Here is a 21,684-nt window from a genome sequence, read left to right on the forward strand (position 1 = left end):
AAAACTATGACATCACAACCAACAAAATGAAATCCAGATTAAACTCCCCAAAAACTTGATAATCACAACAGTAATGATCAAACAATACAAAATGTTAAAACACAAAAAATAAATATTTGTACCTGTTGCAAAAGACAGGCATTTAGGTGCCAGAGGACAGACCTAGCGAAGTATGTCTCACAGATAGGGGTAGACCACAGTGATGTCCTGTTCCCCAGTCCCTAAAGGCAATCTAGACATGAGCCCATTTATAAGGGAGCAAGGTAGGCTTTGAATTCTAAAAACGTTTATGGCAAGTTTGAGCTCCCTCCAACCCAGGGGTCAGCAAACTTTTTCAGCAGGGGGCTGGTCCGCTGTCCCTCAGACCTTGTGAGGGGCCAGACTATATTTTGAAGGGGGGAAAATGAACAAATTCCTATGCCCCACAAATAAATCCAGAGATGCATTTTAAATAAAAGTACACATTCTACCCATGTAAAAAACACCAGGCAGGCCCCACAAATAACCCAGAGATGCATTTTAAATAAAAGTACACATTCTACTCATGTAAAAACACGCTGATTCCCGGATCATCCGCGGGCCTTAGTTTGCCTACCCATGCTCCAACCCCATCTCCCCAAATGAAAATATTAAATATTAAATGTCAATTTCTGGGGATGTCTCCCACAGCTCATCTTTGATGCGTCTTTTTTCCGATTTGCTGTGAGCTTCATCCTTGCAGTAACACTGTGAACAAGATCACTTCTACCCCCATTCTCCAGAATGGGAAAACTGAGTGTTTGATGCATCTGGCTTGCGTCTGCCCGAGCCGGATTTGTTTGACCGACCTCTTCAGATACCAGCAGGTGAATCTTGAGAATGAGGGAGAAACATCCGCAGGCAAAACTCAACATCCCTAGAGTCTTTCCCCGCTCGCGCTTAAGGTCACGTTAAGCGCTGGCGTGCGTTTCCCTTCTCATGAGGAACCTCCTGGTGTTCAGCTCAGGGTGCCACAACAAGATGTAGCACTTGGGGAAAAACATCCCGCAAAGCAAGGCTGAGCTGGAGGCTAGGATGGCGAATGCCTCTGTGGCTGCTGTGTACCACGCTCTGGAGGTGAGGTAAGCGGGCACAAAGGCCAGCCACACCCCGAGGCACCCCAACAAGCTGAAACAGATGAGCCAGGCCTCGTTGAAGGCGTCGGGGAGATTCCGTGCCAGGAAGGCCCCGGCCAAGCTGAGCGCCGCCAGCACGCTCAGGTAAGCCAGCATGCCCCAGAATGCACTGGGAGAGCCTTCATCGCAGAAGAAGGATATGGCGTGAGGGATGGAGTGAAAATCTCTCCCGGGGGTGGGAGGGGAGGTGGCCAGCCACGTGGCGCAAAGCAGAAGCTGGGGCAGGCAACCCAGCAGGACCACGGCACGGGGCGTCCTGGACCCGAGCCACAGCTTTGCGGGGTTGCCGGGGCTGGTGGCCCGGAAGGCTGCCACCACCATCGCCGTCTTGGCCAGGATGCAGGAGAGGCAGAGGGCAAAGGTCAGCCCAAAGGCAGCCTGGCGCCACAAGCAGGAGCGAGGCGTTGGCCTCCCGAGGAACGGCAGGCAGCAGAGGAAACTGAGTGCCAGCCCTGAGAGCAGGAGGTAGCTGAGCTCTCGGCTGTTGGCTCGTACCAGAGGGGTCCCCCGGTGAGTGACGAAGAGGCCGAGGATGAAGACGGGCAAGAGGGAGCCGCAGATGGAGGCACTGGCCAGACCGGCCCCCAGAGGCTCGTGGAAATGGAGAAAAAGCTCCCTTTTGGGTACACACTGTGTCTGCCCCACACCAGGCCACTGGTCTTCGGGACACCTTGAGCAGGCGGAAGAATCTAGAAGGAAAGAGGGATTCGGAGAGCATCTCATCACTGCACCAACCAACCAATTCCCCTTCCTTCCCTCCCAAAAGAAAGGAAGTACAGTGGCACCTCAGGTTAAGCACTTAATTCGTTCCAGAGGTCCGTACTTAACCTGAAACTGTTCTTAACCTGAAGCACCACTTTAGCTAATGGGGCCTCCTGCTGCCGCCGCACTGCCAGAACACGATTTCTGTTCTCATCCTGAAGCAAAGTTCTTAACCTGAAGCACTATTTCTGTGTTAGCGGAGTCTGTAGCCTGAAGCATATGTAACCTGAAGCGTATGTAACCTGAGGTACCACTGTAAAACCTTCAGGTGTCCTTCATAATCCTTGGTTTAGCTTTTATTTGACCTCACCAGCTTTTGCCCTGCAGCCTGTGTCTAACGCTGTGAAAACCCTAAAGCTACACTAAACAAGGGAGTCTCTGAGTGTACACAGAGTATATAACTGGCACAGGCTCAAAGCGTAATTCAAGTGTGTCTGGAACTGTGGTGTAGGGCACAATGGGTTAGAAATATCCCCCTCCCCAAAATACTAATCTTGGGTTGACCCTGAGCAATTGATTGGCAGGAGAATTATCACAGATGAAAGAGAAATACTTCTTTATGGGATGGAACATGTGATTAATTTTGGGAATTCTCAGCTGCAAGATATGGGAACAGCCCCTAGTTTAGGGCCAAGCTATGTGTTATGTCAATCTATCTATCTATCTATCTATCTATCTATCTATCTATCTATCTATCTATCTATCTATCTTCCTTCCTTCCTTTCTTCCTTCCTTCCTTCCTTCCAACATGTGATTTGATGCCAAGATGGCTTTAAAAGAGTATTTGGTGAGTTTATGGAGGACCAACTTATCCATAGCTATTAGCAATGCTAGCTGAATGTCATGGGGGGCAGCCAAAACAGCAACAACAGGTATATAAAACTGACAGATATTTGTAGCATAGATAATCTTTCCCAGAGTGACTATAGTGGGCATTCCACGCACCGGTCTGGTTTGAAACTTCCCCGCTTGCACATGGCACACATTCAAAGCAACAAGTAGCCATATCTGAGCGCTGGGTTTTGTGGTGGCCCATGGGGCAATTCGGTGTACAGACTGAGACAGGGACCTAAATAAGAGAGGAGAGGAAGATTTGGCTGACTTGATATTTCTCATCGCAACGCCAATGTTTACTTACATTGTGACAATTAAAATGACCATGAATTATGAAGCACACTCTGTTTTAAAATACCACATCTATATGAAAAAGGCTTACACTGGTGTGTTATCAGCTTAAGCATCCTGGGAACTGTAATTTTGGTGAGGGTGCAGAGAATTCACTGGTAGAGAACACTTGTGGGGCGCCCCAGTCTCCTAGAGATGTGCCACAGTTGCATAACCCTCCAACATTTCTCCAATGAAAATAGGGACGTGTCGTCTCATTCCATAATTTTTATCTTGCTATTTATACCCCACACATCTTGCTGGGTTGCTCTAGCCACTCTGGGCAGCTTCCAACATATATAAAAACATAATTAAACATCAAAAGTACTTCTCTATTCAGGATTGCCATACCCGCCAACATTACTTAGGGACATCCTAAGGGAAAGTGGGACATTCCGGGAGCCAATCAGAAACTGAGATGGTTTCTTTAAATCAGGGGTGTCCCTGGAAAAAAGGGACACTTGGAGGATCTGCAGTTGCCTCCAGGTGGGAACTGGGTCCATGGCTGCTGCTCCTGCCCACTGAAATAGGGCAAGTGTGGAGAACGTTTGGTGTAGGAGCCAAATACCTACCCTCCAGCATCCTGCAGATCAAAATCGGGATGCTGCCCAGAGGCCCTGAGTGAGAAAACTCAGGACCCTCCTCAACCCTCTCTGGTTTATTATTTTTCTCTTTTTCAAGCAGCATACACTGTACTCCACAGGACAGCTGTAGCAAAGACCTCTGTTTCCTAGGAGCTGCATTCTAAAGAAATATCCCTGGACTGGCTTGACCACAGGATGTACCTCAGGGCTCACAAACACAGGAAGCTGCCTTTACTAAGTCAAACCATATGCCCACCTCCTTCAGTATTGTCCACACTGACTGACAACGTCTCTTCTGGGTTTTGGATAGGCCTATCTGGAGATGCCAGGAATTGAACCTGGGACTTCTGCACATGTTATGTACTGAGTTGAATAGGATCCAGAATGCAGCAGTCTGATTGGTCCTAGGACCACAGGATCCAAAATGCAGCAGTCTGATTGGTCCACAGGAGCCACCCAATCCAGCTCCAGGTAGAAGTGAAACCGCAACCTGATTGGCCTACAGGAGAATCCCGGAATTAGCCAATCATGTGCGGCCCATTTTGTAAATAATGTATATAAAGCAGACATTCTGGGGGAACTTCCATTCCTCCTCACCACTATGAGCTGAATAAAGAGCATGAAATCCACTTTCAACTCCAAGTATATTTCAGCATACCAAGCAGATGCTCTGCACCTAAGCCACAGCCTATCCCTCATGTGCCCTGCCACATCCAGTCCTCACACAGGAACTCTCCCCCTGGGAAAGAGTGAATAAGAGGTTTTAAACAACAACAACCTCCTCCTCTGCATATCTACATATGCAGAGTAGATATGCTCTTTGAGGAGCAACGGTGAACATTTTTTAAAAAATATGTTTTAAATCGGTTTTACAATTTAATTTTATATTCGCACGTACATTGGAATCCCCAAAAAGTGTAGCATTCTCTTAATTCTCAGACTTCCTTCCTCCCCTCTGTGGAGTCCGCCGATAACTGTTTTCCACTGCATATCATATTGTCCTCTATTTGTCCATAAAATTCTGTTTATATCCACAGTTCCTTCCACATTGCAAGCATTATTTCACAATGGTGAACATCTGGTCCTTCCTCCAGATGCTGTTGAACTGCAACTCTCACCAAGCCTTAGCAAGCATGGCCAATGGCCAGGGAGTTGTAGTTTAGTAGCATCTGGAGGGCAAAGTGTACCGCCCCCCCCCCCCGCACCTGCCTTGGAGGATAAAATCTGTCCTACCTGGGTATTCCCTCCTGTCCACATGATGGCGCTGTCGTCCACCTTCAGTTCCTCGCCTTGTGAGGGGCTGAACACAATCTGCCCCACTGGCACAGCTTGGAATTTCTTCATGGAAGGGTAGCGGGTGTTGAGAACATCAAAGAGGGCAGGGGGGTCACCGTGCTGGTCAAAGGAGACTTCCTCGCCCACCTTGTTCTTGAAACGGACTTTCCTCAAGTAGTGAAGCAACTGGAAGCAAGGCAGGGAGGAAAGGGGCTGGCATCAGTTTTGTGCTCTATGTAAATACGCACCATCTGAGTTAAGGGCATGCAAGGAACCATTGGGCCTCCAGATGTTGATGGACTGCAGCTCCTATCGCCCCACACTTGCTGGGCCAGATGGGAGTTGTAGTTCAGCCACGCCTGGAAGGCCAAAGGTTCCAGGCGCCTGAGTTTTAGAGGGAAGAGATTAGGCTTTCTGCTCGTAGGTACATGCTGCCCTAGACTGGTTAACTGGCCAAATCGTGTGGGTAGTTACTGGCAACAGAATACAGTGGTACCTGGGTTCTCAAGCACCTTGGTACTTGAACAACTTGGAACCAGAACGCTGCAAACCTGGAAGTAAGTGTTCTGGTTTGTGAACTTTCTTCGGAAGCCAAACGTGCTCCGTTTTGAGTGTTTTGCTTCCGATTTGAGCGCCACACTTCCGTTTTGAGTGTTACGCTGAGGTCTGCCTGTTTTTGCGACTTATTTTGCGTTTTTGTTTTTGCGGCTCTTTTTTTTGTTTGTTTTTCAGCTACTGATTGCTTGATCGTGTGACTGCAGTACATTGTTTATTGCTTTCATTTTATGGATCAACGGTCTTGTTAGATAGTAAAATTCATGTTAAATTGCTTTCTTAAGGGTTGCTTTTAAAAGTCTGGAACGGATTAATCCATTTTGCATTACTTTCTATGGGAAAGCACGCCTTGGTTTTGGAACGCTTTGGTTTTGGTACAGACTTCCGGAACGAATTAAGTTCTTAATCTGAGGTACCACTGTATCTTCACTGTTATGAGGAGATTTCACACTGTGCGTTCCATCCTCCCCTGTTCGTGCTCGGGAAGGATTTACGGTGTTGCTGAAAACCCATAAGAGGGACAAAGGAAGGACTCGCCACATCTCTTCTGTAAAAGGAGAACATATGCTGGATTCTGAGTTCCTTTTTCAGCTATTAACCCTCTCTGCTCTTTTGTGGGGGGGGGGAAGAATCTGATAAAGAAGAACAGCATCTGGAGGCAGCCACCTTAAGCTGCACCCATTCTGGAAACCCCCCAAAAGCATTTCAATGTAAGAACATTAAGAAGAGCCCATTTGATCAGAACAATGGGCTATCTATTTCAGATTCCTGTTCTCACAGTGGCCAGCCGGATCCTGCTGTAAACTCTCTAGCCGGGACCTCAGCAAAAGAGCGCTCCTCCTGTGGTTTCTTTCAGCTGGTACAGTAGTACCTCAGGTTAAGTACTTAATTCGTTCCGGAGGTCCGTACTTAACCTGAAACTGTTCTTAACCTGAAGCACCACTTTAGCTAATGGGGCCTCTCGCTGCTGCTGTGCCACCGGAGCACGATTTCTGTTCTCACCCTGAAGCAAAGTTCTTAACCCGAGGTACTATTTCTGGGTTAGCGGAGTCTGTAACCTGAAGCGTACGTAACCTGAAGCGTATGTAACCCGAGGTACCACTGTATTACCTTCCAGGGCTCGATCCCAGGAACTCCGCCTTCGGTCCTCTTCAGTCCCCTTGGCTCCTCTTGCGCCATGTCGTGCAAGGCGTGGGCGATGGCATAGACGGCGTTGTGGATGTTGAAGGACAAGCCGAACCCCATCATGCCGACAAAGGAGTTCCTGCCGTCCCCCAAGTTCTCCTTCCCTGTGCAGGAATGGCTGATGTTGTTTCCCCCCTCTTCAGAGCTCGCGTCCCACCAGCAATGGAAGACTTCGCCCCAGAACTCCTGGATGAAGATGTCTTCTGGCGAAGTGGAAGGGTGGAGCCGGACTACGAAGTCCCTCAGGCCAGGGACTGGCCGTTTGCGAGGGGAGATGGCCAGCGAACCGCTGAGCATCAGCAAGGCCTGCCGGTTCCTGTAGAAGGTGATGTGGCTCATGGCTTCGGAGCAGAGCCAAACCTTCCCCGTCACCCCCTGGCTGTGCAGCAGGAGAAGCAGAGGCTGAGCCTCAGACCCACAGAAGGTGACGATGACCTGGCTCTTGGATCCTGCGACCCTTCTGGCGACTCTCTCGACGTTGCCCACGTCTGGCGGTTTGTCAAGCAGCTCCGAAAAGGCAACGCAGGCCCCGTTCCGGACGATCTCCTCCCGCACAATCTCGATGCCTTGCCTCCCGTATTTGGAGTCCGTCGTGAGCAGGCCGACCCACGTCCAGGCAAAGTGGGTCACCAGACGAGCCAAGCCCAGGGCCTGCAGCCTGTTGCTGGGGACGGTGCGGAAGAAAGAGCGGAACTGAGGGCCGTCGTCGGACACCGGGCCCGTGGCAAAGTAACTGATCTGGGTGCAAGAGGAGGAGAAAACCGTCCGTCTGTTAAACAAAAACACACGCCGGTCCCCAATATGCAGACGCACTTGCCAGACGAACCTTCGGTTATTTGAACAAGGGACTATACCTGAAGGAGCGTCTCCACCCCCATCGTTCTGCCCGGACGCTGAGGTCCAGCGCCGAGGGCCTTCTGGCGGTTCCCTCCCTGCAAGAAGCCAAGTTACAGGGAACCAGGCAGAGGGCCTTCTTGGTAGTGGCGCCCGCCCTGTGGAACGCCCTTCCAGCAGATGTCAAAGCAATAAACAACTACCTGACATTCAGAAGACATCTTAAGGCAGCCCTGTTCAGGGAAGTTTTTAACGTGCGATATTTTACTGTATTTTTGGTTTCTATGGAAGCTGCCCAGAGTGGCTGGGGAGGCCCAGCCAGATGGGCGGGGTATAAATAAATTATTATTATTATTATTATTATTATTATTATTATTATTATTATTATTATTACTGGCACCCTCGCCTCGGTACGTGAACATCTGATTCGGATATCCGAACCGTGGGACTTGCGTGTATGTGAATATCTGAGGCAATGGCTTTCTTTAATGCTGCCATTTTATTTTCGCTGACATTGCGCTCAGCCAGAGAATCACCAATATCATTTAGACTTCAAAAAAGCTATAAACCTATATCATTTAAACTTCAAAAAAATATGGAACTGACATCGCTTGGAAGAACAGAAAAGTCTCTAGGATGCAAAAATTGTCGGAAGGGTGCGGGGAGAGACAGTAATGCAATTAGGTGCACCTAGATACAGCATGAATCCTAGTCAGGGTATTATCATATACAGTAAGGCATTTTTCATGGAAATAATAAATTCACAATAAACAGCTCCCAGACACAGGCTAATAAATACAGGTACAATAATGCTCCCACCCAATCCATGCAACCACATTGCCCTCTACTGGCCCTTCCATGCAACTACAACCATCTGCCAAAATTAAAGGTAAAGGGACCCCTGACCATTATAGGTCCAGTCGTGGCCGACTCTGGAGTTGCGGCGCGCATCTCGCTTTATTGGCCAAGGAAGCCGGCGTACAGCTTCCGGGTCATGTGGCCAGCATGACTAAGCCACTTCTGGCGAAACCAGAGCAGTGCACAGAAACGCCGTTTACCTTCCCGCCAGAGCGGTACCTATTGATCTACTTGCACTTTGATGTGCTTTAGAACTGCTAGGTTGGCAGGAGCAGGGACCGAGAAACGGGAGCTCACCCCGTCACAGGGATTCGAACTGCCGACCTTCTGATCGGCAAGTCCTAGGCTCTGTGGTTTAACCCACAGCGCCACCCGCGCCAAAATTACAACACCCTTAAAAGACTACCAATTTTATTATAGCGAAAGCTTTAAGGGACTGCTCAAATCCATTTCTTCTGCTGCTGCTTCTGCTTCTTTTTTAACAAACAAACCTTATTTTTAAAATTTAAAACTGTTTAAAAAACAGTTACCAAACATAAGGTGCTGACTTCCAAAACAAATACATGTACAGGTATTAAGTCTTGTATCCACACACCATGGAAACAAACTCAGAAAATCTTTCACATTACAGATTAGGCTCCCATCTGCATAGGCTAAAGCGTTAAGTTATCCACTTCATCCAGGGCATCTAAGTCCATAAAAGCACACGCCACAAAAAAATTGGTTACTCTTTTAAAAGTCCCACAATGCTATTTGCTCCTTTGCCACAACTTATGTAAAACCCACAGATATTGTGTGAAATGTGTTTTATCCTTGTGGGCTCTGGCATTTTGCAAAGTGCGAAAGGACAGCTCCTGCCTCAGGGGAACTCACAACCCCACACCAATCCTACCTGAGGGTATTTATAGAGATCCAACCACCTAGCTATCATCCTGGACTCGGTTGTGCCTGCCTCTCCTATAAGACCAGCTTGAGGCGGGGTGTGGCCACAGTGAAAGTTGGGGGTGGGGTTTTGACCGCCCGCAAGAAACTGTGTGGCACCCAAAAGGGCTCTTGAAAGAATCTGGCAAGAATCGAAGATCTGGAAGCCGAGAGTGATGTTGGGCAATAGGCTTGCATTCTGGTTAATCTCTTTGATGGCAAAGACCATGGTTTGGATGAACTTGTAAAACCAAAGCACCAAGCTGTGGAAAAGCGGGAGAAAATGCAGGGGATTCCAATCAGAACACAGGAATTGATCTTTGGACTGCACAGATTATTGAACTGGCTGCCAGCGGAGATAGACCTGCCTCAGATGTTGTTCAGTCAATGGCTAATGGACATGAATGGTAGATACAGTGGTACCTCGGGTTACAGATGCTTCAGGTTACAGACACCGCTAACCCAGAAATAGTACCTCGGGTTAAGAACTTTGCTTCAGGATGAGAACACCACGCAGCAGCGGTGCGGCAGCAGCAGGAGGCCCCATTCGCTAAAGTGGTGCTTCAGGTTAGGAACAGTTTCAGGTTAAGAACAGACCTCCAGAACGAATTAAGGTCTTAACCCGAGGTACCACTGTAAATGTGTCTTCAATGGGTTCTGATGATTGGTGGCTACTAGCTACTGAACACAGATACCAGTGAGTGTAAGGAGAGTGTATAAACACACACACCCCTAATTAAAATTACATTAAAAAATACACTGAAGCAATTTTCTATTGTTTTCTGTTATTAGTAAAAACAATTAAATCCAGATTTTGCTGGTTTTACAAAAAAGAAAAAGAAACCAGCATTCTAAATATCTGGGTAGGCTTGTAAAATTTCAACAGTCGCTGAAAAGAGTCTGGTGAAGGCCACTAAGTCACCGCTAATGCATTATTATGAGCTCAAGAACATGTCACAGAACACGCCCCCAATGAATTTCCAGTCTGGTGAGGCCTCAAATTCGAACCCAAGTCTCTCCCAGGTCCTAGTCCCACACTTAACCGCTACACCATCACAGGCTTGGTCAGAGAGGCCCCAGGTGACGTGCATGCTCATGTGAGTGAACAAGCCCTCCTTAGGCAGAAGAGAAAAGGAAAATTGTCCACCCCCCCTGCTCCAAAGCAGCCCAAACACCCCAGATTTACCTCGAAGGACGTTTTCCATTGACAGTTCCAGCAGTATCCTTCGGGAGGGGCTGCTGGCGCCGCATTGACGTGTGACAGTATGTGGGTTTAGGCGGCATTGTGAAGGTGATGGCCACAGCATCGCTTGATGTTTGGTGATGCAGCGGGAAAAGCCCTCCGATGAGGATGTCTCCCCTTCTCTCAAAGGCCTCCATCCTGAGGGCTGGCAACTGACACTGGCGCCCATCAGTGCGGGCCACCAGCATGAAAAATGGGAGTCCTAGGAAGAGGGTGTTCATGGATCCGCAAGCAGATTTTCTGTATTCTCTTCTCGCGGAAAATAGATGTGACATCCAAAGAAGATGGCCCTCTGCAACATGGAGGTCTTCGCTCCGATTCTTGTTTGACGGCAAATATTAGTAATATTTCACATTGTGTTAGCTAGCAAAAGAGGGATAGAAACTAGCAGCTCCCTTGGCTATGAAAACGGAATGCACAATTAATCCTCCAAACTCCCTTTTTCAATTGACCCGGAGAGCAAAATAATATCTTGTTGGTTTTTACCATCCCTGGAGCGTTGCTGCCAAATGGAAAATTGTGGCGAGTTGAGGAAGCAAGGCGAGATGAGTGACAGGCCACCACCCGCCACAAAGGAAGGGCACATTTGAAAATGAATTCTCCGGAGGGATGACAGGACACTGGAGACTCCAGTTGCTCAGCAAGGCAGCCTTTGGCTTCTGCATTCACAGCAGCTAATAGCATAAAATTATTCCCCCATCCTCTGAAACTTTTATCTCCTAGGGGGTTACTGCAGATGATCCAGTCAGGCCAGAGAATCCAGTAATTGTTAATTCTTTCACCCAGGAGATGAAAGAAGAAAGATGGCACATGCGTCGTTTTCCTTTGTCACCTGGATTGGATCCCTCCCGGTAAATGCCTGGACTGTATTGCATGTATGTGTGAATTCTGGGTATGTGCAACAGAGTCACATTAGTGTGGAATTTTGTGTCTGATGTGGACTTCACCCTCTTTTGTTTTCTTTTGAATAGGTTTCTAGATCTCATGATGGGCTAGGAGGCCAGCACGCTGTGAAATCTTAGGGGTCGTGCAAACACAAAGCCTTTCCTTCCGACCAGTGGTGAGAAACTCAAGTTAACCAATGGCTAAGGTTGAGAAAAGGGCAGCCAAAATTATTACGGGATGGAGGAACTCCCATATGAGGCAAAGTTACAGTATCTGGGGGTATTTAGCTTAGAGAAGAGGGGAGGTGGAGACCTGATGCAGAGCCATAACAACGTGTGTGGTGTGAAAGTGGAGAAATCCCCCACCCTCACGCTTATTAACACCAGAACTTGTAAGCATCCAATAAAACTGAACGTTGGAAAATTCAGGACAGACAAAAGAAAGTACTGTATTTTTCTGTGTATAACATGCCCCCGTGTATAAAATGACCCCTATTTTGGGGGACTCCAAATTAAGAAAAGGGGGGGAGAGATTGCCCAGAGTTGTTCAGCTTTTTTTTTTTTTGGGGGGGGGGGAGTTGACCAGAGTTGCTGAGCCTTTTTTTGGAGGATTGCCAAAAATCAACAGCAGGCCTTGGCTGACAATCGTCCCCCTTCTGCACTATCCATTATTTTATAATTTAAAAAATTGTCTTATACACAGAGAAGTACGGTACTTCTTCCCACAGTGCATTGTTAAACTACTTAATTTGCTCCCCAAAGATGTAGCAATGGCTACTGAAATATACTCAGAGTCAAGTGTGGATTTCATGCTCTTTATTCAGCTCAGAGTAGTGAGGAATGGAAATTCCCCTAAAATGTCTGCTTTACATACATTATTTACACAATGGGCCCCACATGATTGGCTAATTCTGGGATTCTCCTGTAGGCCAGTCAGGTTGCGGATTCACTTCCACCCGGAATTGGATTGGGTGGCTCTTGCGGACCAGTCTGACTGCTTCATTCTGGATCCTATTGTTCTAGGACCAATCAGACTGCTGCATTCTGAATCCTATTGTTCGAGATGAAGCCTTATTTACCTAGGGATCCATTAGCCACGCCATCCCCTGGACCTCGGAGGGAACAAAAGTACCAGGAAAGCAAAAATCTTCTTTGGAGAAAAGAGTTTATTGAAAAATCTGTGCACAGAGACAAGGTCTGTACCCAGAGACAACCAGCTGGATAGTTCCTGAAAATACACTGGCTGTAAAGCAAGTCACTTCAGCACACTCTCTTATACCCGCAGACTTCCCCTATCGGCTAGCAAATATTGCTTGCTAAACACAAAATATTGCCTGCTAGACATTCCTGTCTTTCTGCTAAGCCAAGCACTCCTTTCTACCTCCTTGTACACGTGTCCTCTTTTGCTAGTTAAGCATTTCTTTCGTATCTCTTCCTATTCTTGCATTAAGCAGAAGTAAAGCAGGAAACATCTTGCTAGTGGTTTTCTAGTTAACAGCAGTTTCTGGCTAGGCAGGAAGCGACCTTCTGACCTGTAGCTAACATCAGCAGTTTCAAATAGCTGGTTAGGCAGGAAATGGACTTTTGCCCTGCCAGCCAAATTTAGCACAGTCACTGGCGGCGTGCTAACTGTCTGGCCAAAATTTGCAGAAGTTGCAGAAGTAAGATTTCTTAGGTACAGAATACAAAGCACAGAAAATATTGAGAGAAACCTTTCCCATCTTCCTTTACTCCCTCCTCTTCTTTTGAACAATCTATTACTTAGATTCGTTCTGGGGTAGGGGTCTATATTCTCTCATTACAGCAATCACGCGAGGTCCCACCATATTCTGCAAGCATTGCATCAAGCAGGGAATACAAAAGCAAAGAAGCAATAGAAGCATTATTGGGCCCACCAGCATGGTAAATATTCTCCCCATCCATCCACCTGGGAAGATGCTATCCAACCAAGACATATCCCAGCCCTCCCAAATTTGTACAGGGACATGTGCCACCTTTTCAATGCTAGCCGCCAGATCACGGATAGCCTCGCCATGGTCTGAAACGTTGAAGCAAGATGCTCCATTTCAGCCATTTGTAACCACCTATTGTAGGGGTTATGGGTACCCCACTTAGTCATCAAACGGGAAATGTCGGCAAGGGAGGTCGGGGGACTTTTTCCTGTCTTGTGCCGATACACATGTGGGCTCTCCAACTAGAAAGAAAAGGAGAATCATCAAAGGTATAGATGGATTACGTTTCTTCCCACAAATACGATACCGTTCATGCCAACAGAAATACGAGAGCATCCATATGACAAGGGCGGTACATATCATTCCTACCCACCAAACCCAATATCTCCATGGTTCCTCCCACCAATATTCAGGGGGTGTGCTCATTGTTGAAGAGCCCACTGATATTTGTGCCCGACTACCTGTTGAGCCTCAAGGATGAGAGCCCACCGGTGAGCTGATGCTCCCACTATGTGGGTCAATTTTTCTACTAGCCCTGTTGGGTGGATTGAACTCTCGTGCTGCCTCCCTAGTGACCAGAACATATGGAAGCTGAAATCCTGGGGTGGCAATTCTTACTGGCACTTGTTTAGTAATTTCAATGCACACCTGGCTAAGGCTCCCACCCCTGCAATACTTGCATTAAGATAGGTTCTGTCCCATCTATCACCTGGGTTAAGAGTAGGACCTGGTCTATCAAATGAGGTTGGTACAGTGCTCTACCTTCCGGATAACAGTTGACTACCCTCCCACAACAGCAAGAGCGGTACAGAACTAGATAGATTTCGATCGTCTCTGCAGCTTCCCATAAGAGTACTGTCCACGCGTGCTGGTCAGTGGTGTGGGAGAGGAGCCACAACGGGGTAGTGGGGTGTCTCAATACGGTAATCTCATCAAACCCCAGTTTCCAATAGCCAAGGAGCACGCCATCTCTTACCACCGGCAAGACGAACCAGTCGTAGCAGAGGCCAGCAGGCCAATAAGGGCGGTATGGTTCGGTAGGGTCAGGGCAATAAGACATAGAGCAAGTCAATAAAGAATATAAGAGAGAAAAGAGAAAGTCTTTGTAACTGTCCTTGTGATGATTAGTCGTTGCCCGTGGCCTAACGCTTTTTCCTGGTAGCGTCAGACACAAGGTGATGATCAACTTCAGAGGGTCAGCAGGATTTCTTTTGCAAGTCCAGACACCCTTCTTCAGATGCGTGTGATGTACCCAGGGGATCACCTCGATTACTTTCACTGCAGTTGGGGATGAGGGGGTCGCCAGACGCTGTCACTCAGAGGAACTGGTGAACCGGTTCAGCGAGACTGCCGCGGGACTGCAGGTGTACGCTCGAGGGAATACCTGGAAAGAAAGCAAACACACACAACAAACACAGGGATTGCACTTGTTCTTGGGTGATGTGATCTCCCATCTGCCCCAAACTGGCGGGGATGCCTCGGACGAAAGGGGTTGGCCTGCCATATAGAAGTTCACAGGGTGATAGCTCTCAGTCTCTTGGTTGGCGCACAGGGCACATATTGGGATATAGAATATTCTCCCAAGGTGTGCTTTAGCAGCTGGGCCTCCCAAATGGGTGGACTCGTGGTAATTCTTTACAATTGTGCTGGCCAGATGTTGGGGCACAAAAACATGGCTGTCTGGTCCTTCCTGGAGCGTTGCTCCTTCTTGGCTGGTCCACTGCTGTTCATCAAGGGTGTAACGTGGTTCCACATCATCTGGAGTGAGTTCTGGTACCAATATCAAAAGTTCTGGTGGTGCCTCTAAATTGGCTGGAGAACAAATGTCTACGTTGAGGGCGCTGCCTGCGGGCGCCCCTCCCATCCAATTCTTCACCGTGCGTAGAGATATCAGCCTCTGGAGTGATATCAGCAAGGCAGTCGTCACTGGAGGGGATCCTCAGGATGCTGAGACACAGTCCAATCTGAAACAGCTTTCCTCCTTGAATGTGGTGGACCCAAGGGGTGGTGCCAGCGATCTTCACAGCTGTGGGTGTGGAGAGCAGATGGGCCCTTCCAGCACGGTTGCAGTGGTGCCTGGGACCAGTCTTATCCACACCTCGTCACTTGGCTCAAACTGGTCACGCAAGGAGTTCGGGCCTGGGTTGAGAGAGAGAATCTCGAGAGAAAGACTGTACATAATTGTTCAATTCCACATCTTGAGCAGGGATAGGTGAAAGCATGCACACATAAGGAACCGGTCTCCCAAATATCACTTCAAAAGGGTGACAAGTGAATACGTTTCAATGGGAGGCTACAGACTCTAAGCAAAGCCAAGGGCAACATGAACACCCAATTAGACCCTGTTTCTTGGGTCAGTGGTTTTTCAAAGTCCTTTTCATCCTTTCCTATTTTCCAGAACTTTGGGGCCTATATGCAGTATGCAGCTTCCAATTGATCTGGAGCGCTTTAGCCAGTCCCTGTAGGACTACATGAACGAATGCTGGTCCATTATCAGATCCTATGGACCTTGGCAATCCATAGCGAGGGATGATTTCCTTAAGCAGGCGCCTGGTTACTTCAATTGCCTTTTCAGTCTTTGTTGGCCATGCTTCGACCCATCCAGTGTAGGTGCACACTGCCACCAGCAGGTAGCGATATAGTCCACAACGGGGTAATTCAGTGAAGTCCACAACAAGATCTTCCATAGGTGCAGTTCCACTGTGCTGAACTCCCGGGGGAGCCAGTGGTCCGGTTCTGGGATTATTCTTTTGACATAGCAGACATTTCCTGGAAACCTGGGCTGCCAGTTGATAAAGGTGGGCTATATAGAAGCACTTTGCCAGCTGCTTGGTGGTAGCATCTGGTCCCATGTGGGTTGACTCATGGTATCTCTGAGTTATCTGCCGAGACAGGGACTCTGGAATCCATATCCTGTCATCTGGGGTGAGATACCATCCTTCTTTGGTCAATGTCAGCTCCTGGGCATCTGCAGTGTCCCTTTCCTGTTGTGTGTAAGCCGGCTTGTCAGCGGTGCTTAAAATTTCTTCTGGGATCAGTGCTCCAATGATCGGAGCTGGGGCCAGTTCCCGGGCTGCTTCCTTGGCCACCTTGTCTGCCAGTCGATTTCCTCTGGCCACTTCCCCTGGTCCAGTTGTGTGTCCATAACAATGGATAACTGCTACTGCTTCGGGCTCCCATACAGCATCCAGAAGGTTCAATAAGGCTTGTGGGTGGGCCACCTGGTTTCCTCTGGAGGTAAGCAAACCTCTTTCTTTCCATAAGGCTCCATGGGCATGTAAAGTCAGGAATGCATACTTAGAATCTGTATAAATGTTTATTTTCTGTCCCTTTGCCAGGCTCAGGGCTCTGGTAAGCGCAGTTAGTTCTGCCAGCTGGGCCGATGTTCCAGGTGGGAGTGACTATAACATCTGACACTTTCTCATCTTTGCTTGGGAGAGGAAATAGGTACCCTTCATGTCAAGCAGTGCTGGGACTGCGTGTGGAGTCACACAAACAGTGTCTTGACCAAAAGTAAATTTGTCTGCTTTGTTCAGTAGGGTGGCTACTGCCACAACTGCTCTCATACAGGGGGGGGGGCAACCTCTGTTCTGTTGGGGTTAGCTTCTCTGACAAGTATGCGACAGGTTGCCGCCAATTTTTCAGTTTCTGGCATAAGACTCCCTTGGCTACCCCTTGGTCTTCATCTATGAACAGGGTAAAAGGCTTCTCGGGGTTTGGATGCCAAGCGCTGAGGCTTGTTATAATGCCACTTTGAAATCCTGAAAAGCCTGTTGCTGTTCCCTGCCCCATATAAAAAGATCCTTCTCTATTCCCCTAGTTGACTCATGCAGGGGCCAAGCAATGCTTCTGTAGTTGGTAGTGAGTCCAGGAGATATTGTACATCATCATAAGTGGGATTTTAGGTTTTAAAAATCCCTTCAAACAGTTTTATGATCTTTGCTGGATTCTCCTCAAAAGAGGGGTTCTGATTTCTCCAATTACAAACATCTGCACTTGAAAAGGGTATATGCTGTGCCTTCGCTTGTCCAGCTGGGACAGGGGCTGGTGGATCATAAAACCCTCCGAAGGGGCATTACTCCGGCTGCCTGATCCTTCCTGGTTTTCTCATACTGTCTGTGAGACATACTTTCTTCGCCGCCTGTCCCCACTTCCTCTTTTCAGGGGTGTAGCATTTCTGCTGCCTCAACTAACAAAGGGCTTACATCCAACTCCTTCCTCAAATGGCTTTACAAACTCCTTTAGTCTCTTTTTCTGTCTTTCTGTCCACATTTTCTTTCCTTGATTCATATCATCTAGTGTCTTCCTAAACTCTTCGTTATCTTCCTCATCTTCCTCTTCTTCCGTCTCACTATCTTCCTTCGCAGGTCCTCCTCCCCCTACACCAGCACCTCCCTGTGCTTCTTGATCTTGGCCTGGGGGGGGGTTGGAGGGGGCTGTTGCTGGAGTATAAGGTGGTGGCTTAATCACTCCCCCCTCCTCTTCTTCTGGGTCTTCTAACACCAGAGGCTTCACTGTACAAATCCTGTTCTGTGTGTTGCTGTCACAGCAAAACTTTAGCCATGGTAGATTCTTTTCTTTTACATTGGTCTTCCATGTAGAGATATAGGGGATCTGGTTTGGGTGGACATTTAATATATTTTGCCACAGGGGGTTGATTTGCCACAGGGGGTTGATTAATTGCAAATCAAAGCCACGCAGTTCCCTGGGTTGGCAAGTCCACCTCACATAAAGTTCTGAGTCTCTGTTCTTTTCAATTTGAATCCCCAAATCATCACTCTTCTCGTTCCTCCCTTTCTCCATCTTCGCCCAGGTCTAACAATGCATTGTCCACGGGATTGGGGGCTGGGCCATCTGTTCCCTGTGGCGGGGGTGGTGCCAGGGCTGTTGCCGGGGCATAAGGCGGTGGGGGCATTAAAACTTTATCTTCTTCCTTCTCTGAATCCTGGAGGACTGGGGGGGGTTGTCCTCCTGTCTTCCTGACTGAGCAGATACGGCTGCCTGAGACTTTTGGCAGCATGACTTTAGCCAAGGGGGGGGGGGGTTCTTTTCCACATTGGTGTTCCATGTGGAAATGTAGGGGATTTGATCAGAACGGTCATTCAAAATGTTCTGATATTATGGATTAATGAGTTGCAAATCTAGATGGACGGCCAATTTATTCTTTTGGGTAGGCCAGTCTAATTCACAATGTCCTCATCTTCCCCTCATCAGCTTGAATCCCCAAAAGCCTTCCAAGTATCTGACATGCAACATAGCAATAAAGCCTTCCAAGTATCTGACATGCAACATAGCAACATACAACATACAAATCACATCAATATAATTTCAACATGTAACACACTAAACACACCAAAATAACTCCAGCATGCAATACACAAAACACATCAAAATAATTCTGACTTGCAACATGCCAAAAAAACACACACACAATTCCCTCTGCCCCATTCCCTTTCCCAAACCTTACTGGCGCCCCATTCCCTTTCCCAAACCTTACCAATTCCTTTCCTGGTGGCATTCTTACTGCCGGGCACTGTATTGCCACGCCCAGGTGAGGCTGATCAGGCCTCTCGCCCTTTCCATCGGGCCCCTAGCCCTTTCCCTCGGGCTTACCTTTTTCCGCTGCGGACCTGTCCCCTCGGCGCCGTTCTGTCCTCTTATTCTCCCTCAACTAGATGTCTCCGCTCCAGGACGGTGTGGCAATCTCCCCCTACAAACTGGCAGGGTGTGCACCGGAAATGCGGACGCCGATTGGAGCTGTTCACCTTGGTTGAGCCTGGCCCTCCGGTCCATATTGGGGAGGGGGCTTATCCCGGACGAGCCCCCAGAGAGATGAAGCCTTATTTACCTAGGGATCCATTAGCCACGCCATCCCCTGGACCTCGGAGGGAACAAAAGTACCAGGAAAGCAAAAATCTTCTTTGGAGAAAAGAGTTTATTGAAAAATCTGTGCACAGAGACAAGGTCTGTACCCAGAGACAACCAGCTGGATAGTTCCTGAAAATACACTGGCTGTAAAGCAAGTCACTTCAGCACACTCTCTTATACCCGCAGACTTCCCCTATCGGCTAGCAAATATTGCTTGCTAAACACAAAATATTGCCTGCTAGACATTCCTGTCTTTCTGCTAAGCCAAGCACTCCTTTCTACCTCCTTGTACACGTGTCCTCTTTTGCTAGTTAAGCATTTCTTTCGTATCTCTTCCTATTCTTGCATTAAGCAGAAGTAAAGCAGGAAACATCTTGCTAGTGGTTTTCTAGTTAACAGCAGTTTCTGGCTAGGCAGGAAGCGACCTTCTGACCTGTAGCTAACATCAGCAGTTTCAAATAGCTGGTTAGGCAGGAAATGGACTTTTGCCCTGCCAGCCAAATTTAGCACAGTCACTGGCGGCGTGCTAACTGTCTGGCCAAAATTTGCAGAAGTTGCAGAAGTAAGATTTCTTAGGTACAGAATACAAAGCACAGAAAATATTGAGAGAAACCTTTCCCATCTTCCTTTACTAGGACCAATCAGACTGCTGCATTTTGGATCCTATTCAACTCAGTACATAACAGCTACCAACTTTGGATGCTTTTAAAAGAGGATTTTGCAAATTCATGGAGGATAAGGCTATCAGCGGCCACGTTCCCCTTCAACTGTCAGATGTAGTATGTCCCTGAATGCCAGTTGCTGGAAATCACAAGTGTGCTGTTGTGCTCAGACAATGCTTGTGGGTTTCCTATAGGCATCTGGTTGTAAGAACAGGAGGCCAGACTAAATGAGCCTTGGCTCTTCTTCTGTTCTTAACAGAATGAAAAATCTACAGAGATTCTATGTGAACAATCAGGAGCAGGCAGTGATCTATCGCTCAGCCATTCCTACTAAACTACCACATTTTTCAGGGGCAGAGAGAATATGGGAATTAAATGGGTGCCGCTTTTTCAGGTCGAGAGATGCATTGGTGGCGAAAGTTCCCCCCTGTTGGGTTTCTGCCCCTTGCCCAGCTGTAAAAAGCACAGGAATCTCCACGTGCTCAACTTGAGGACAAACTTTTGAAACTTTTGCAAGTGGGTTGTCCCTGTTTGCAGATTTATTCCCAGCTGCTTTATGTAATTAAACCAGTTCCTGCCCTAAAGCTAATTTTGTCTCATTAAACAAATAAGGCAACACATTACTAGCTCAGGCAACGCCCTCATCTCCACCAAGAGCAGATAAACTGCATGTGACAAGGGAATAGTTAGGATTATTTTTATTCCAATTACCATTAGGAAAATAGCAGATAAGTGCATGTAATTGAGGGCAGGTTCAAACATGAAGCAGAACACTTGAACTAACTGCATCTCCCTGTCCTAATTACCGGTAAGTGCCTGCTAACTAATGTGTGTGTTTTCTAGGGAAAGAACAGTTATCACACAAAAATGGACATTGCCATTGGTTAGCAATCGGCAGCCTGTCACGTTATAGCTGCAAAAACACCATAAATTTAACCACATGCATTAAAAAATCATGGGAACTGTAGTTTACCCATTCACAGAGCTACAATTCCCAGCTCCTCAGCTCCTGTAACAAACCATAGTTCCTTGGAGTCTTTTGTTGCGGGGGGGGGGGAGATTATTTAAATGTATAGTGTGGACTTGGCCTGTGCCAAAGGAGGAGGAATTGTCTCATCAGAGAAGATGGCAAAAATGGGACCAAATGTGGTCCTACACTGAGGGCAAATACCCCCTGGAATATAATGCACAGCTGGGCAGAGTTTGGGGTGGCTCCTAACAATATACTACAGCAACAGTTGGAAGGTGTTGTAAATAAATAAATAAAAAAAATCCTATCACAAAGGACAGATTCCCCACCATTGCCCTTATCTACCTCAGGCCTTTGTTTTTGCGGCTTTTTTGTTTTGTTTTTGTGACTGTGTGGAACCCAGTTCAGCTACTGATTGTGTGCCTGCAGTACATTGTTTATTGCTTTCATTTTAAGGTCTCGTTAGAGCAGGCATCCCCAAACTCAGCCCTCCAGATGTTTTGAGACTACAACTCCCATGATCCGTAGCTAACAGGACCAGTGGTCAGGGATGATGGGAATTGTAGTCGGTGTTATGTACTGAGAACAATAGGATCCAAATTGCAGCAGTCTGATTAGTCCTAGAACAATAGGATTCAGAATGCAGCAGTCTGATTGGTCCTAGAACAATGCAGCAGTATGATTGGTTGGCAGGAACCACCCAATCCTGCTCCAGATTGAAGTGAATCCACAACCTGATTGGTTTACAGTAGAATTCCGGAATTAGCCAATCATGTGCAGCCCATTGTGTAAATAATGTATATAAAGCAGATA

General features: G+C 47.6%; 1 protein-coding gene across 1 annotated transcript; it reads right to left on the reverse strand.

Moving 5' to 3' along the window:
• Positions 1 to 3: 3 nt before the first annotated feature.
• Positions 4 to 9,583, reverse strand: LOC309516674 (extracellular calcium-sensing receptor-like). Its single transcript, XM_082195442.1, has 5 exons — positions 9,264 to 9,583; positions 6,605 to 7,417; positions 4,898 to 5,125; positions 2,862 to 2,985; positions 4 to 1,843 (listed from the first exon to the last, which is right to left on the reverse strand). The coding sequence occupies exons 1-5, from the start codon at positions 9,519 to 9,521 to the stop codon at positions 930 to 932; spliced, it is 2,337 nt and encodes a 778-aa protein (XP_082051568.1). The 5' UTR covers positions 9,522 to 9,583; the 3' UTR covers positions 4 to 929.
• Between the last annotated feature and the right edge of the window lie 12,101 nt (positions 9,584 to 21,684).

Source organism: Podarcis vaucheri, assembly GCF_965113315.1.
Source record: "Podarcis vaucheri genome assembly, chromosome: 13".
Classification (NCBI taxonomy): domain Eukaryota; kingdom Metazoa; phylum Chordata; class Lepidosauria; order Squamata; family Lacertidae; genus Podarcis; species Podarcis vaucheri.

Bases quoted from the DNA above. Each gene is read 5' to 3' on its own strand.
- LOC309516674 (XM_082195442.1), bottom strand. From the start codon at position 9,521: ATGGTCTTTGCCATCAAAGAGATTAACCAGAATGCAAGCCTATTGCCC. The intron at 7,418-9,263 runs GTAGGATTGGTG...TCTTGCACCCAG, and splicing joins ATCTCTATAAATACCCTCAG to ATCAGTTACTTTGCCACGGG. The intron at 2,986-4,897 runs GTAGGACAGATT...TCTCTTATTTAG, and splicing joins GGACAGGAGGGAATACCCAG to GTCCCTGTCTCAGTCTGTAC.